General features: G+C 39.0%; 1 protein-coding gene across 5 annotated transcripts in view; it reads right to left on the minus strand.

Moving 5' to 3' along the window:
• The window catches only part of FBXW11 (F-box and WD repeat domain containing 11), a 130,958-nt gene that overhangs the window by 73,088 nt on the left and 39,450 nt on the right, over positions 1–18,420 (minus strand). For 2 of the 5 annotated variants that reach the window (XM_006053697.4, XM_006053699.4), the window contains exon 2: positions 15,862–15,963. The exons of the other annotated variants lie outside the window; for them this stretch is intronic. In XM_006053697.4, the coding sequence (XP_006053759.1) occupies positions 15,862–15,963 (102 nt within the window). The remainder of the gene's footprint in view (positions 1–15,861; positions 15,964–18,420) is intronic. 5 annotated transcript variants of the gene reach the window in all.

Genomic DNA, 18,420 nt, shown 5'->3' on the forward strand with positions numbered 1-18,420 from the left:
GACAGGACTAGAATTGAAGATATCACTGTGAGCTCATGGTTTTTAATACACAGAAAAAGAGGTATATTTTTCACAAGAGACATAATTATATATATATTACCTAACCCTGCTGGCTGAGAGCTTACAGAAGCAGTGATATCCCAATAGCACTAAGCACACTTACTGTGTGTGTGTGTGTGTGTGTGTGTGTGTGCACGCACGCGCACACCCGAACACTCAATCGCTCAGCTGTGTCGACTCTTTGCAACCCCATGGGTTGCTTCTCTGTCCATGGAATTTTCCAAGCAAATATACTGGAAGGGGTTGCCATTTTCTACCAGGAGACTGTCCCAGGGATTGACCCATATCTCCTGCGCCTCCAGCACCGGCAGGCGGGCCCTTGACCACTGTGTCCTTCTTCACTGAGAGAAACCAAGGCTCCTTACAGCACCGACTCACGTCAGGGCTGACCATGAGAAAACACAAGACGAGAAAAACGTTGTTGCAGCACAAAGTAAGGACGTGCTTAAAGAACTATGAGGACAGATCAAAAGGACACAGGACCCAGCTTGCAAGTGCAGTGACCAAACTGAGTAATCTAACCATCAAAATAAATAATCATAACAACAGATTAAAACCCACTGAATAAAACAAGAAACCACAAGTCTATACCAATAAGTAAATAAACTGAAATTCTAATGAAAAGAGGACATTTATACAGTTCAGTATGGCATCACCGACTCAATGGACATGACTTTGAGCAAGCTCCGGGAGCTGGTGATGGACAGGGAAGCCTGGTGGCCCAACCTGGTGTCGCAGTCAGACAAGACTGAGCAACTGAACTGATAGTTTCAAAGTATCTCTCCACAAAATATTTAGTAACAAAGAGAAAAAGGGTGACTTTATAGTGAGGAAAGCTCCTTATTATTACTTATTCAATAATCAAGATGGCCACCATTAGTAATGAAACAAATCAGAATCATAAAGAAAGCATCACTTTTGTGATTTCAAAGATTTCCTGCTGCTGCTGCTAAGTCGCGTCAGTCGTGTCCAACTCTATGCAACCCCACAGACGGCAGCCCACCAGGCTCCCCTGTCCCTGGGATTCTCCAGGCAAGAACACTGGAGTGGGTTGCCATTTCCTTCTCCAGTGCATGAAAGTGAAAAGTGAAAGGGAAGTCGCTCAGTCGTGTCCGACTCTTAGCGACCCCATGGACTGCAGCCCACCAGGCTCCTCTGTCCATGGGATTCTCCAGGCAAGAGTTCTGGAGTGGGGTGCCATTGCCTTCTCCGAAAGACTTCCTAGTATAAACTAAATCTAATCATAAGGAAACACATCCAAACTGACAGACATACTACAAAATGATTGATCTGTAATCTTCAAAAGTGCCAAGGATACAGAAGTCCAGAAAAAGCCTGACAATCTGTTTCCGACTGAAATAAATTAAAGTACAGCAATTCAAGGCAGTTCATTACTCTGAAGTAGATGCCTTTGCTACAAAGGACAGAACTGGACCTCTGATGAAACTCAGACACCAAGGACCAGATGGCAGAAACGTGTCAAATGCTAATTTGCTGATTTGACTCAATTAGGATTATGTAAAACATCTTCCTTTGTAAGAAATATACACCAAAACACTAGAACATGACAAACCATAAAGTCAGCTTTATTTTCATACAGTTTGAGAAGCAAAAGGTTCTTAGTATTGTATACTTATAACTAAGCTCAACACTGGCTCAAAATAAATAAAAATATAGTTTTCAATGGCTGGTTTGTAATAATTAATACCCAACACTTCAAGCTATGGGATTCCCCAGGAAAAAATATGTGCTGAAATCTTTTGTGCCCTTTTTCACCACTACCATCAGATGGCCTCAGTAAAGAACTCAATCTAGTGCTGACTGAGGACATTACAGACTCAGCATCTTCCCCAGGCCATCACTACCAGTTGACAATTAGGGGTTAATCCATCTCTTTCCTTGTGAACTCCACAGATCCCTCTGTGCAATGCTTCTGGCAAAGTTTTTACTTTGAAATTAATGAGGTGATAGTTTCTTCTGGTTCAGTTCAGTTCAGTCCAGTTGCTCAGTCGTGTCTGACTCTCTGTGACCCCATGAATCACAGCACGCCAGGCCTCCCTGTCCATCACCAACACCCGGAGTTCACCCAGACTCAAGTCCATTGAGTCAGTGATGCCATCCAGCCATCTCATCCTCTGTCCTCCCCTTCTCCTCCTGCCCCCAATCCCTCCCAGCATCAGAGTCTTTTCCAATGAGTCCAGTTCTTCGCATGAGGTGGCCAAGGTACCGCAGTTTCAGCTTTAGCATCTTTCCTTCCAAAGAAATCCCAGGGCTCATCTCCTTCAGAATGGACTGGTTGGATCTCCTTGCAGTCCAAGGGACTCTCAAGAGTCTTCTCCAACACCACAGTTCAAAAGCATCAATTCTTTGGCGCTCAGCCTTCTTTACAGTCCAACTCTCACATCCATACATGACCACAGGAAAAACCATAGCCTTGACTAGACGGACCTTTGTTGGCAAAGTAATGTCTCTGCTTTTGAATATGCTATCTAGGTTGGTCATAACTTTCCTTCCAAGGAGTAAGCGTCTTTTAATTCTTCTGGTTACCATTACTTTAATCCTTAATTTTTCATCTCTTGTTGTCTCCACAGATGAAGGATTTAACATTTGCCTTTTACTCTGAATTTAAAAAGGAAGCAAGCTCTAAGAGATTTTACAAGGACTTCAGTAAGCGACTCCTGGTTTTTTAGAGGGAGGGAGGAAGGAATAGAAAGCTCTTCCTTATAAAGAGTTTTCATATGCCACCCATCTACAAAAACTGGCAGCGGGTTCTGTGCTACCAGGTCACAGTACAGTGCATGGCACACAGCAGACAGCAAAAAATGTACAAAATGTATGGGCGATATGTTTAATACTATGTTCTAAGTATTTTCTAAATAATCCCATCCAAACTGCATGATCTCATTTTTCAATTACTATCAGAGCACCCAAGTAATTCAGTAAGAAGGCGCAGACTGGCACAGGTGTTCTGTGTTTGAAAATGTCTCTCAAATTCTTTCTCTTGGCCAAGTATATCCAGTATTATTAGCTCTTCTTTTAGTAGGCCATGGCTTAGCTGACTCAACATATACTCAAATTGCTCAGAGAAGAGTTGCCATTTGTGAAAAGGCCTGTGATTTTAAGAGTATACTACTGAGTTATACAAATTAGGCTAGTTAAACTTATTCAGAATAGCAATGTTCAATCCTAGTGAGGGTACAGTGAGATGCAAACCCTCTGGAAAGCAGTATGACAAGATATATACAGTATATCTCCTAGGAATATATCCTAAGTAATTGAAAAGGAAGGCAAAGATTTGTGCAAAAAGATGGCGATTCATTTTTAATAAATAAAAGTGAAGAGTCTAGCATTCCGGGAAAATGTCAAATTATAGGATGTTCATGGAATGTGGTCATTTCAAATCATGAGAAATTTTTAATAATATTAAAATATAAACACAATAAGCCTGAATAAGTGTACAAAGTATGTAAAGTAAAATAAAGCATATAATGTTATATAATTATATAGATATAATTCTCAAGGATGTAAAGCAATGCACAGATTAAAAACTCAAAGAAAATATGTCAAATTATTAAGAATGATATTCCCTAAATTATTCCTCATTTTTCTTTCTAATTTTATTCCAACATTCTACAATATGCATGCATTACTTTTATAATCAGAAAAGATTATTTTTTAAGCAAAACAACAATACAACAAGCTAGTCTTCAACGCAAAATCAATTTTTCCTCAAGAAACTCCTTCAATTCACATGAATACTTGAGTTCAAAGAACTCAGCGAACTAAGTCCGAAGTAGTTCTGGCTATGACAGCAAATACTACTACACCATATAATCGCAACAGTCCCTAGCGGAGACAGCCACTTCTTCTTCTCCAGTTTATTCTGCCTGTTCAGAAACTATTTTACAAACAGGTGAATTTATCACGCAGACTAAAACATGACCCTTTTCTTATGGAACTTGGGGTTTCGATGGGGAGAAAGACAATGGGGAGGGAAAAAAAACAAACACAGAATGTAATTTCAGGCAGTGCTAAGTGCCATGAAGAAAAAATAAAGTAGGGTAAAGAACAGAGTGAAAAGCAGTAAGCTATTTTAGACTGGGTGGCCAGAGAAGGGCTCTAAAGAAGAGATATTTGATCATGTAAGCTACTGGTGTAACAACATAAATAGCATTCCTATTACGTAATTGTCCTAGAAAACTCTATTTACAACTTAAAATGCACATAATCGTCTCTATGAAAATAGTTTCTACTTTGAGAGGCAGTAAGGTGTATTGGAGGGGCTTCCCACATGGCTCTACGGTAAAGAATCTACCTGACAAGCAAGAGACCTGGGTTCAATCCCTGGGTCAGGAAGATCCCCTGGAAATGGAAATAGCTACCCCACGCCAGCATTCTTGCCTGGGAAATTCCATGGACAGAGGAGCCTGGCAGGCTCCATGACGTCGCAAAGAGTTGGATATGACTTAAGAGACTAAAACCACTGAGAGACGAATACCACCAAACCAAAGCATACAGGAACCAAAGAGACTGTTTAAATTCTGGTTTTGCCCCTTACTTTTATGTGCCCTTAGGCAAATCACAAGCTTTCTTTCTCTCTGAATCTCCATTTCCTCATGTATAAAACAGACATAACGAAACCTAGTTCATAAAACTGTTCAGAGGATTAAAAAAAAAGTACGGGAAAAGGCTTAGTAATGTGACTGGCTAAGTGTTAACTGTGAGATCCCTACACACGTATGGTTCTTCTACAAAATGAGTCCTATGTACTGAATGATTCTTTGTGAAGAGTCAATACTAAAGCACTTCACTGTCACAAGTAGACATATACCATATTTTTATCTTCCCATACTGGGGACTCAAAAGTCCAAATCACCTCTGACTGTGATTATTAGATACTGGTGATACAAATGGTACTGGCTTGGTAAGATTGGTATGACGCTTACTCATGTCACACTCACTTTTCTTCATTTGGTCACGGGCTGCTTCTGTTTCCATTTGTATCCCTAACTCCAAAGTTGGCCTCTTTTCAGTCACAGTTGTAATGGTTAATTTTATGTGTCAACTCAGCCAGTTTGGTCAAGCCTTAATCTATATGTTGCTGTGAAGGTTATTTTGTAGATCTGATCGCATACTACCTTCCAAAATGTACACAGGGCTTATTTAGGAAGTTGAGGGCCATAGAGAAAACATTCTGCCTCCAGACAGTAACATCGAAATCTTGCCTGCATTTCTAAGCTGCTTGGCCACACAAATTTCAACTTTGCCAGTCCCCACAATCATGTGAGCCAATTCTCTAAAATAACTTATCTATCCATCTACCTACCTAGCACTAACTGGTTCAATCTCTCTGGGGAACCATGACTAATACACTGGTCAACCTTAGAGTTGCCCCCCTTGTTTCCTCTCTTCATTCTATACAGAAGACAGAGATCCAATAATATTAACATGTTAGCAGGATAAACTGCTCCTCTGGCGGTGGTCTCGTCGCTAAGTCGGGTCTGACTCGTGCAACCTCATGGCCTGTCACCCACCACGCTCCTCGGTCTACAGGATTTTCCAAGCAAGAATACTGGAGTGAGTTGCCATTTCCTTCTCCAGGGGCTCTTCCCAACCCAGGGGTCAAAGCCGGGCCTCCTGCACTGCAGGCAGTTTTCTCTAATGACTTCCCATCTCTTGTAAAACAAAAGCCTCCTTGGAGTGCCCTATCTCCCCCTTTCTCCATAGCACTTCTTACTACCTAAAATACCATGTGATTTACTTATTTCCTTTCTGTCCCCACTAAAATTTAAGTTCCAAGACAGAGTGGCTTTTTGTGCACTCCTGTATTTCCAGCCCCTACAATAATCCCTGGTACACAGTAGAAGCATCATAAATATTTGCTGCTTGAAGAATAAACAAATGAGTAAACAAAGTATGACTTTCTTTTAATGCATTCTTTGTGTTTTCCTATGCTTTCCAGTTTTCCACATTGGGTATTTATTTCTACTATCATATACTGCTGAGAATAATGTACATCAGAATAACTTTTTGGTGGTGGATTGGTCAATGTTAGAAAACCTTAAAAAGTTTATACCCTTTGATTTAGAATTTTTCCAATGAATACAACCTAAGAAATAAGTACAGACTAAAACTTAATAACTTTAATGTCCACCAGTAGGAGAGTGATTACGTTATTGTACATACAACCTAATAAGTATAGACTAAAATTTAATAACCTTAATGTCCATCAGTAGGAGAGTGATTAGATTACTATACATCCAGACAATTAAAACTCTATATAATTATTAAAAATGAAGACCTAGGTTTATTAATGTGAACCATATTGGTTAAAAATGGGGTTATAATTCAGTATATATAGAGTATAAGCCTATCTATAAACAAAATACACACACACACACAGAGAAATAAAATGTCAAGGGAAAAAAACAAAAGAATGGACACTAAAAGTGAGAATATGGTTGAATGATTAATTTCTTCTTTATACTTTTCTACTACCCATAATTTTTGCAATGAAAAAATGTTACTTTCATAGACAGAACAATAAGTATAAATCAACAGAAGTACATAAACCAGAATTCTTACAAACAATATAATAAAAAACTTTAGTATGAGGCATATTGTGTCATTTTTGTTGAAAAACTAAAAAGGCATTTTCTGATGTGGTCTGAATTTCATTTATCTACCTACCTATCCTTAAATTATGTATACTGTTAAACCTTATCCATCACATACACTGTTTTGGAAACCATAAATTAAAACTGTCAGTAAGACAAGGTGTCATTTTCACTTTGCCATAGCAGAAGCTCTCAACCATGGCAAATGTATGTGACTCCTTAAGTGCTGAAACGTATGTGCATGGTCCATGAGGTAATCAAGTGCTACTTGTTGGTGTTAGTGCTATATGCTAACCACTGTGCTGCCATTAGGACTTTCTCCAAAACATGAATTTACTGGCTACTGCTTCTGCTGCTTCAAATTCTGAGATCACCAAGTCACTCTGTTTTCAGAAAATATGACATGGAAATGATTTTTAAAAATACCCAACAATTTCAATTCATAGTAAAAAACAGAGGAAAAATCACTTCTTTAGAAAAATGCTAAAATAAATCGTTCTGTTTGGCACTTTGAAATTTTGAACTTTCAAGTTTATCATCACTAACAAGACACTTTGAAACCAGCATTATCTGTATAAAAGACAGCATGATATACTGCAGATCATGGCAACCCCACAGAAGTTAAAAACTGATGATGATACTAGGGAAGTGAAGAAAAACAAAATCTTGAAAGAGATTTGTATGAGTGGGCATTATCAGATTTAAGGAAATAAAATAATCATATGATTTCAAAGCAATGGAGAAAAGCTGGATCAGCAAATAGTATGCAGAAAACAGAGTGGCCATTTGGAAAGAATGTGGATCCCTGATTCAAAGAATTTACCAAAGTAAATTGCAGAAGGAACAGAAAGATTTAAATGTAAAACAAAGCCAAAGACCCCTGGAAGAATGGCAAAGGAAAAGAATGACTACGGTGGCCAATAGGTACATGAAAGGATGCTGCTAATTATTAGAGAAATGCCAAGGAAAACGACAATGTAAACCACCTCACACTAACCAGAAGGCCATCGTAAAAAGTCTACAGCAACAGGGTATGAGAATCTGCCTGCCAACACAGGGAACATGGGTGCAGTCTCTGGCCCAGGAAGATTCCTCCCGCCACAGAGCAACTAAACCCGTACGCTACTGAGCCCGCGCGCTGCGGCACCTAGAGCCCGTGCTCTGCAACGAGGCGCCACCGCAGCGAGAAGCCCGTGCACTGCAACGAGGAGCAGCCCTGACTCTACAGCTGGAGAGAGCCTGCAGGCAGCAGCCAAGACCCAGCACAACCAGAAATTAGATTATTTTCTTACAGTCTATAAATAACAAATGCTGGAGAGGGTATTGAGAAAAGGGGACCCTCCCACACTGCTGGTGGGAATGTAAGTTGGTGCAGCCATTATGGAACACAGTATGATAGGCTCCTCAGAAAATTAAAGTCAGCATACGATCTAGCAATCCCACTCCTGGGCGTATATCCCTACAAAACTATAATTCAAAAAGCCACATGCACCCCTATGTTCACAGCGTGCTATTCGCAACAGCCACACAAGGAAACAATCTAAATGTCCACTGACAGAGGAATGGATAAAAAAAGATGCGGTGCACACACAGAAGAGAATGCCACTCAACCATGCAAAAGAACAAAGTGCCATTTCTGGCAACGTGGAAGAACCTGGAGATTACACCAGGTAAAGCAACTCACAAAGAAAAAGACAAATGCCGCATGAAAACGCTTCTATGTGGAATCTAAAACACGACACACATGCCCCGATCTACGAAACAGACGCACACACAGAGCACAGACACGCGGCTGCCGGGGGAGGCGGGCGTGGAGGACACACTGGAGTGCGGGGAGGCGAAGGCGGGCCCTCACACAGAGGGACAAGCAAGGCCCCTACAGTGTAGGGGACCAGAGTCAACGTCTGGGACAAGCCATGACGGCAAGGAAGGTGAAAAAGCTGTGTGTGTGTGTGTGTGTGTGTGTGTGTGTGCGCGCGCGCGCATAACTGAATTACTCTGTACAGCAGAAATTAACACACTGTAAATCAACTATACTTCAATAAAAAATAAATTAATAAAAAGAAAAATATGACTATATTTAAAGTAAAAATCTCTAAGCATTATCAACCAAACTGAAAGGCCAAAGTCAGGGGAAAACATCTGCAATAAATGACAGGAGTTACCACATTTAATATATAGAGAGTTCCTAAACTCAGATTTTTTTTTAAAAAGTCATTTTAGAAAAATACAAAGTAGGCATGAAGAGATAAGTCATAGAAGACAAGTAGAAATGGCCAGTAAATACATACGTATTTTAACATTTTCATTCACAGGAATGGAAAAAAAAAAATTAAAATTAAACTATCCAATGCCAGCAAAGACATATAAAAAGGGAATCTCTCATCCACTGCTCTAAGGAGTGGAAACTGACCCAACTTGTCAAAAGTACAATTTAGCAACCTAAAGTGTTTCAATGTGCACACTCTTTAACTAAGGAAATAATCAAAGAAGTATCCAAAGACTTATCTACAATGACCTTCTACTCAACATGGATGTCTCAAAAACTTGAAAAAGTCTTGACAAAGAAGGAGGGTTTCTTAAAATCAGCAATATGTATATTAAATGGAATGTTATTCAGTGATTTAAAATGATGATAGAAAGTCTTAATTCACCATGTTACTATTTGTCATTTTTTATTATTAGTTTAATTTTGAGCAAGTATAGGTTATTTTTAATAATATTTTAAAAGTAAACCGTAAATATTTCTAAATGATATCCAGAGCTTATAGAAATAAACTAGATTATACAGTGGCCCACCCTCCATGGAAACAATTTAGCCACTTCTATCAAAATAAATCACTGTTCATTTGGTGACAGGTCACTGAGGCATAATCAGCAATTAAGACTCTATATTTATATCCATTGTATTGTAATTCAGAAAAAAACTGCTCCTCTCAAATCTATGGATGACAAAAGTTGGTGACATTTCCACTGGTAAAAAGAGTTAGGCTTTACAAAATCTGCAGACATGTCTGTAATATGATGATAAGTAAATAAAGGAGACTGTACTGTGGTTTTTCTACAGTGAGCCCATTTTCCCTATTTTAAAAAAATAAGAAAATCCCTATAATTGTACAGTAACAAATCCTATGAATGAAAAAACTGAAATATGCAATGCTAAACATTAACTGTTAACATTTGTTGGGGGGATGGATAGGAGAGATTATTACTTTTCTGTACATGGACGATTTAATAAAAAAACACTGATATTCATTGACCAAGCAACTGTACTTCTAGGAACTTATTCTACATACATAATTATTCAAGCCTAAAAATATACATTCATTCAAATACAGTGCCATGATAGAAAAAAATTGAGCCCCAAAATTACTTTAATAGGGAACTGGATATATATTTTTTTAAATGATAAAACCAACATAATGAAATATTTTTGTGTCTATTCAAAAGAACAGGGTTCACATGGTCTTATATGCTGATATGGAAAGATGGGCAACGTATCTTACTAATTTGAAAAAGCTATTAATTGAAAAGTAATATGTATAATATGGTCCATATTTGTAGTTTTTTAAGCTTCTATCTAAAGGATAACAGGAGAAACTCCTAAGTAACACTTTGGGAAGTGAGACCTGGGTTCAAAGGAAACATATGTCTTTTATAACTTTCTATATTAGTTGTACTATTTTTAATTCTTTGAGCCTTTTTTATGATTCTTTTTTTGCTAACATAAAACACTGATTTGTCATGCTCCTTTTTTTAAAGCTATCTCAGATTTGTTTAAAAATGCTCCAGAAAAAAACAAAGTTCAAGAAAGAGAAAGTTGGACTAAGAATAGCTTCATTTTGAAAACTGTTCACAGTTGAGTTGAAAGGGTCTCTTTACTTTTGTGTGTCTGGAAATTTCCATAGAATTTTTCACATAAAATCTTGCTAAGAGTCTTGCTATCTAGTACAGCTAAATCCAGAGCTATTCCAGGTGAGTAGAAGTGTGAGCGGCATTATGCTAAACCCTCTTTCATCCTTCTCATGATTCCAGTCACACTGTGGGGTTCCATAGGACATTAAAACACCACTCTTATAATCATTTTCATCACCACAATAATGAAGAGAACCTGCACAATTTGATGAATTCCTTCCTGCCCAACAGGCAGGAGGAAGAGAGACCTTAAAAGAGCAACAAATGTTCACTGAGTAGTGAGGTTACCAATGGATTTTTTTTTTAAAATAAACTATATTGAGTAAATTTTCTTATAAAGAGAGAAAAAAAAGGTTTTTAATGTTCATAAAATACTACACTTTACCATTGAAAGGTTATGTCAAGCCTTCCCATTATTGGCCCTAGAGTTCAACAGAATAATGAACAAGAAATAATAAAGCCCCAACACTTACTAGAAAAAAAAAGACACTGAGCTGGAACAGCCACATCTGACCTAAGGAGACAGCCCTGGACAAAACAAGAACCCCTGACAGCAGGGGCCATATCACACACCCAACCTTTTATCTTACTCTGATCCTGCCCTGGGCTCTGAGGCTGTCAGGCCAGACAGGGCACCAGGGGCAAGCAATGAAAGAAACCAATTTTCATTCCCTCAATAGCCAACCAATGGCAGGGTGTAGATGCTATCTCCCTCTACTTCATAAAACTTTGTGGGCAGATATAACCATCTTCATGTAAAGGATGAGGAAACTGGGGGTCAGGAGAATAGGAAACTTGACCAGTGAGCATCATATACCTATTCGGCACCAGACAGAAGACTAGAATTGAGGTTTGTCTGCTCCAGAATCACGATTCTTTCTACCAAGCTATGTCCCTTCTCTAAAAAATATTCTCTTATGTTGGCAGCTGTAAGTTCCAACTGTAGTGTCCTCCATTCAGTGTGGATCACTATACATAGTGAACAGAAAAGAAACAAGAAAGGCAGCTGTCAAAAGTTCTATTCATTGCTGCATAGCACTATCCACAGTGGGGCTTCCCTGGTGGCTCAGTGGTCAAGAATTCACCTGCCAATGCAGGAGATGTGGGTTCAACCCCTGGGTGGGGAAGATCCCCTGGGATAGGAAATGGCAACCCACTCCCTGGGAAATTCCTCTTCCCTGGGAAATTCCATGAACAGAGGAGCCTGGCAGGCTACAGACCACAGGGTTGCAAAAGAGTCGGACGCCACTTAGTGACTAACAACTACCCAAATGGAACTAGGAGTGAGGCACTGAAACTCGATTCTCACGATCCCTTCTGTCACTCCAAGTCATCATCATCAGTCCAACTCTTCAAAAAGGCGCATCCCTAGCTGAGAACTTGTACGTCAGTTCACTGCACAGAACCTCTACATCCAGGTGCATCAGCCTTCAACTTTTAATGATAAAAATAAAAGGGAATTTTTTTCAACCCCAAAATGGCGGTTGTCAGGTTAAGGTCACCACAGCATGCTGACCAGAACACTGGTTTTGCAGTTACCCACATCTAGGTTTTTTGGTTGTTAATATTTATTTACTTCTTGGCTGTCTAGGGTCTCAATTATGGGAACTCTTAGTTGGGGCACGAGGGATCTAGCTCCCCAACCGGTGACCGAACTCCAGTTCCCTGCATTGGGGTGCAGTGTCCCAACCATGGACCACCAGGGAAGTGCCCAGATCCAGCTCTTAACCTAGTTCTGCCACTTAAATAAATGTGTAACCTTAGGCAAGTCAATTAAGTTCCATAACTTCAGAAACAAAGAAGCCAAACTAGGTAACTTCTCCATAAAGAATTCAATGAGATAACCTAGTACCCAGAGCCCAACACTTAAAAACAAGGCGGGTATTTTACGACACCTGTAGTACATATATAGTCATAAATGATACTTAAATGATAATTATACAATCATATATAACACGTGATACACAGATACATGGTCTGAACTCCTGATTATATGATGTAACAATCAACTGGTTGAATCTGAATAACTGAACCAACTGAAATATTGATTTAGTTCAGCTTAGTTCAGAGGCATTCAGATATTCTAGTTCAACTGTTCCAAAAAAATGTTGAGGGTTAGTCACAGTTTTTAAAAGTATGTATGTATGTGTATATATGTAAGTGTGTGTATGTGTGCGTATATTTGGCTAACATCAGAATTTCATTACACACACATACACACCTGGACTTTGTGGTTCAGGCTGAATTTTTGTCAACAGGTCTGCTTATTACAATGAACTCCAAGACAGCAGGGACTAAATCTGCATTGCTCATCTTTATATACCCAGCACCAATATAGGCCCTGGCACATACCAATTGCTCAGTAAATATTCATAGAATTGAATTTTCAGAAAAGCCACTCAGCAACCTCACTAACTTTAAGATTCAGGAGGGCTCAGCTTGGTAAGGGGAATGTAATTTCCTCCCTCCAGAGATATTTGGCAGGTTTTTCTTTTTTTATTTTCAAATAATGACTAAATAAGCCATACACTGGATATCTCAGTAGCAAAGTTTTAACAAACAAAACTAAAATGGAAAACTCTAGAAATAGTAGCATTCCAGTGTAGAGGAAAGAAAATCAATTTTGGAATCACGCAAATCTTGAATTCAAATGCTAGCTCTACCACTTGACAGATTAACTTGAGTTGAATCATACATATCACCTCTGAGTCCCAGTTCCTACATCTGAAAAAATGGGAATAATACCTACCTCATAGGGTTGTCACAAAGCTAATATATATGAAGCCCTGAGTACAACTGGTGGTGAGTGGAGTTTTCTTTAAAACAGTTTTATTGAGGCAAATGAATGGTTTTTATTTGTTTAAGTGTTTCCTATTCCTTTTCCTCTCTCACAGCAGAAACTACAGGAACACATTATGCCTAGAGGCAACTACAGTACTAACTTTACCCCTGCTTTTCAAATGTTATGATAAATCAGCCAACAGGCAGGCTAGTTGGCTCAAGTTGCAACTGCTCCCTGGTGCATGCGGTCATTTTAAGGGGGCCCTTTCATGCAATTCCAGAGCTCTAGCATAGTCAACCAGGCTCTTCGGGTAGCCTGTTTCTGCTTTTCTAAGGCCTTCTTAAAATGGGCTTGCTGAGAATATGAATGCAGAAGTCATCTTTGTAACAAAAATAAGATGTAGCTTATAAGCAACAGGCATTCTTTGAAAAAGCCCCTATTCAAATTAAGTCACTAACTTTTAGTATTTGTTTTGGATACTGGAGGTAGACAATTAAAATAATATATAAAACCAAAGAACAGACAGAAGCAAAGTCTTCGAAGTTCATTTATATATGTTTACTTTCCTTTCACAAATGGAACAAAATAGAATGATCTAACTCCAATCAGCTGAGTGCATATTTCACTTTACTGTGCTGCATATTCTTCCATAAACTAAAGAAAATAAAAATCTAAATGAACAAAATTCCCCAATGCACCTCTGAAGATACTATTTGTTCCATTAACATTTCAGTGAATATCACTCAATATTTCACCTTATTTTAAGGTCTATTCAAGGCAACGTTTATATTTTTTCTCTTAAATGATTTTCACTGGGAGAAATGAGTCAAAGAATTAACTTATCTGGGTTTCCATTTTCAAGGTAGAAACCCTATTTGCTCCCTCCCACTCACCCCAACTCCAGAGAATTCACAATACTGCTACTAAAATATACTGAATAATGCCTTCCATTGGTCAATTACTTTTAACTGAATGCAATAAAAATAATCTGCACTTCCAGATGTCATTAACAACTACAATTCTTCGCCTGCTTAAATTTCTGGATAGAAACTGTATCAATCCACTAAAAAGCAACTATAACATTCAAGTAAGCATTTTCAGAAAAATAGAAGACAAAGATGTACACACTATTACTATAATGCAAATATCCGTTATTTAGCACCAAGGAGAGCACATGCAATAATCTCAGTCTGCTATTTCAAAAACATTTTTGTTAAAGTTATATCACATGCAGAGAAGCTGCTTTTCCAAGAGTAAATATGCATTACACTGGCGCATTACTGAAACACCCAATCCCTGGACCCCAAGAGTGCTAACTCAACTTTTCATATAGACTCTAAGACAACTGGATCTTATATTGACTTCACTCTCAAGTTAACTGTTTTCTAAAGAAAGCAATCTGAATCAATAACCACACTAGCGCAGCTCAGAATGTTCACAATCCCAACATGAAGGAAATTTTCCCCCTTTCTGGCTCCCCAATTCCATTTAAAGACTGTAAACATGAATAGAGAGATTACCTTGAGAACAGTAAAGTAAACTCATTCCATCAATAAGATCCCTCTAAATCATTTCCTGATTCTACAGTGTTTTCCTAAAACAGGGCAGTCTCAACAGGATGCCAGGAATTCAATACTGCTTTTTAAAGATATATCAAACTGTCTGGAATATACAGTGATGAAAACTGAATACTGCTACTGAAACCATACTAAATTAAACACATGCTTTCTCTAAACAGAGCTTTCCCAATAAAGTCACAATGTTTTCCGCCTTGACTCTCTTAGAATCCATCCCAACATGTGAGGTTAGCCCAGCTGCACTCCTGCTAATAGCTTTTATCGGAGCAACCCCTCCCACACCCCCAAAGAGTTTTACTTTTATCTGTGGAATTCTCTGCCAGCCTCGGCCTGGAAAACTGGGTGGACCCTAAGGACAGGTGTCAGCTCTGGTCTTTGGGAGGTGGCCCAAACTGACAGTTATTGCCAGCATAAAGCTGTGATCTTTATAAACTTCAATTTGAGGCTTTATACTGTTAGTGATTCCCTCTCCACTCCTTTATGGAAGGAGGGAGAGAAAGCAAGCCAAAAGGATGAGTTTCAAAATAGAAAAATCACCACTTTAATTATGAAACCCTCCCAACTCAAGAAAGAACTGTTAAAGGTAGCCAAATGGAAAATGTCAAGGTTTTGGGGGTACATGCACAACTATTAAACATGAGAATCACAGATTCAAGGTGGGGGTTGGGAGGATAAAAAGCAGGAGTGGAAAAAGAGGAGCAGAATAGGGCCCAGCCAAAGACCCATTTGCTCAGAAGGGCCCCTCTAGGTATGAACTCCTCCACGTAGGGCACCCAGGCTGGAGGAAAGCAGAGGGTTACACAGAACATTTAGCAGACTTAACATTGGATTAAACACACTACTGCAAGTTTCAACAAATGTTCATGGTATACGTAAAAAACACATTTACAACAAGAAAGAAGAGAGGCACCTGGAGACATCTGACACTGGGCATGCTCTGCAGGCAACTCAGTGCGCACATGCTCTCTACCAGGTTGGCGCAGCCTAGCCACAAAGACCTTGGCACAGAACACTGCAGGATGACAAAAAGGAAGGAAGAGAAGAAGCAGTTAGAGGCCGCAACAAATCACTCCTTCACACAGGCAACTTGAATGTTAGTCGGGCAGGGGGTGCACCCATGGCAGCTTGGAGGTCAGGGGTGGTAGTCCAGCAAAACTTACGGAAACCTGGGAGAGGGCCCACTTTCTGTCCTACGGAAAGGAGGTTTCTGCTGCCAACCACTAACTCCTCAGGGTACAGTGAGCAGAATCAAGAGGGAGAGAAAGATGTTTCAGTGGAAACCCGTTAAAGGGAACTGTAAAGTCTGAGGGCAAAACAAGATTAGTGGTGAGACTGCGACTCTATCATGTGCTTAGTAGCTCTGTTGTGTCCAGCTCTTTGTGACCCCATGGACTGTAGCCCGCCAGGCTCCTTTGTCCATGGAATTCTCCAGGCAAGAATACTGGAGTGGGTTGCCATGCCCTCCTCCAGGGGATCTTCCCAACCCAGGGATCGAACCCTCCAGCACTGCAGGCAGATTTACCCTCTGAGCCACCAGGGAAGCCTCAATGGTTTTTGGTCTATGTTGTATAATCACAATTGCCATCATTACATTACCTACTATGGGGCCGGCACTTTAAAAGTGTTCTCTAATTACCACACCACAGTGTCAAGAAACTGAGGTTCAAAGGTACGTCATTTGCACAAAGACAGCAAAGGAGGGGAAAGTCAGAATTTCAAACTTTGGTTGCCGCTATTAAGACCCACATTCATTCCACAAGACTATGATGCCTCTATTATAAAAGCTTTGATCACCTGAAACTTGATCATCTGGGCAGTTTCTGCACTTCCCTAGATAAAATCACAGGGCACCTAAAGACACAAGGCAAAAAGAGCAAGAAAGATGAGCGACAGATTGATAGATAAAGGAGACAAAAGAGCTGGTAAAAACACATCTGATTTTGAGTGTCACCCAGATCTCTGCCTTCGCAAAGGCAAAAAAAAAAAAAAACTTTAGAATAATCATGACTTTCATTTTGGACTTTGCTTACAATATTCATTTAACACAAGTAAGAATTAAAAGCTTATTTCATTTACCCATTCCCATTATTCTTTAAGAACTTGCTGGTTTTAAGGGAATTAAGTAAAAAAGTAAAATATAAACAAATACAATATAGCTAGTATTTTTAAACCATTAGATTATTTGTGGTATTCAATAAGTACTTTTTCAAACCTAAGGTCAATTAATTTACTCTGGCAAAATGAATAATCAAAAAAAAAACAGAACTGAAGCTGGGTGTTTGGGTTCAACCAAAATACTCCAGAAGTCTCAGACCCAACCTCATAAACTTGTTTATTCTAGCTATAATTAGGATGGTTAAATATACCCACTTTCCTGGGACAGTCCAAGTTTACACTGGTCTCAGCATAACTTTGACTCTCAAAAGTGTTCTGGTTTGGGAGGTAAATTCTATGGTTACCCCAACTACAATATAAACAAAGGGCACTATGCTTGAACTCAGGTAAGCCTGGGCTCCTTCCTATCCGCCATCTGTACTTTCAAGTTAAATCCCACCAATAATGTAATGGAGTATTGAGATTATTTGGAAAAGGCATTTAAAGAATACGAAACCAGTGGACTCAATGGAATAAAAAACTAAGCAGGTTTTTGGTAATGAAGAAAATACCATGTATTTCCAATAGTATGCTTCTTTTTCAAAGCTTCCCATAGCCAATATGGTAGAATTATATCGCTGATACTCAAGGCATACATATGTCATCACCCCAACACTTTCAAAGAGTGCCATAAAAGATGCTGAACAAATGTTTGGATAATATAATGACAATAGCTGCCATTTATCAAGCTCTTGTTATATGCCAGACAGCTGACATAGTAAACCCTCACAAAAACCCTTGTAAGACAAGTATGATTCCATTTTACAGATGAGGAAACCAAAGATCAGGAAAGCAGAGCTTGATCTGCTTAAACAGCAACTTATTGAAAGTGCAAGGAAACAAGGGCTAATTGATGTCAGAACTAGATCAAGAGGTTAATCCCGTCTGACTCTAAGCAAACATGTTTTCTTTCCACTACAACAAACTATCCAGAGATGCCTAGCGAAACATTTAGGGCATAGAAAATGCCCAAGCACATTACATGTGTATATATATATATGTGGATTGCATACATTATTTAATTTAAATGTCCAACATCCTCATAGTTCAATTTAAGTTCCCTTTTTGGAATCTCTGTAGTTATCCAAATCACAGAACCACTTATACCTGAGAACAGACTTCAAGGATTACACCTGTATTCAGCAACTAATACCAAATTAACACCAAAACTCATCTGCAAATCAACTTTCATTGATTCAGTAAAAACAGGTTCCTGCTGCAGAGTTCAGTATGTATTTACCTCAAAGGGTAAAAACCATGAAGGCATAAGGTAGGTAATGTATTCTGATTAGGTTCTGCTAATAACCTGAGATTC

Source organism: Bubalus bubalis, chromosome 19, assembly GCF_019923935.1.
Source record: "Bubalus bubalis isolate 160015118507 breed Murrah chromosome 19, NDDB_SH_1, whole genome shotgun sequence".
NCBI classification, from domain to species: Eukaryota; Metazoa; Chordata; class Mammalia; order Artiodactyla; family Bovidae; genus Bubalus; species Bubalus bubalis.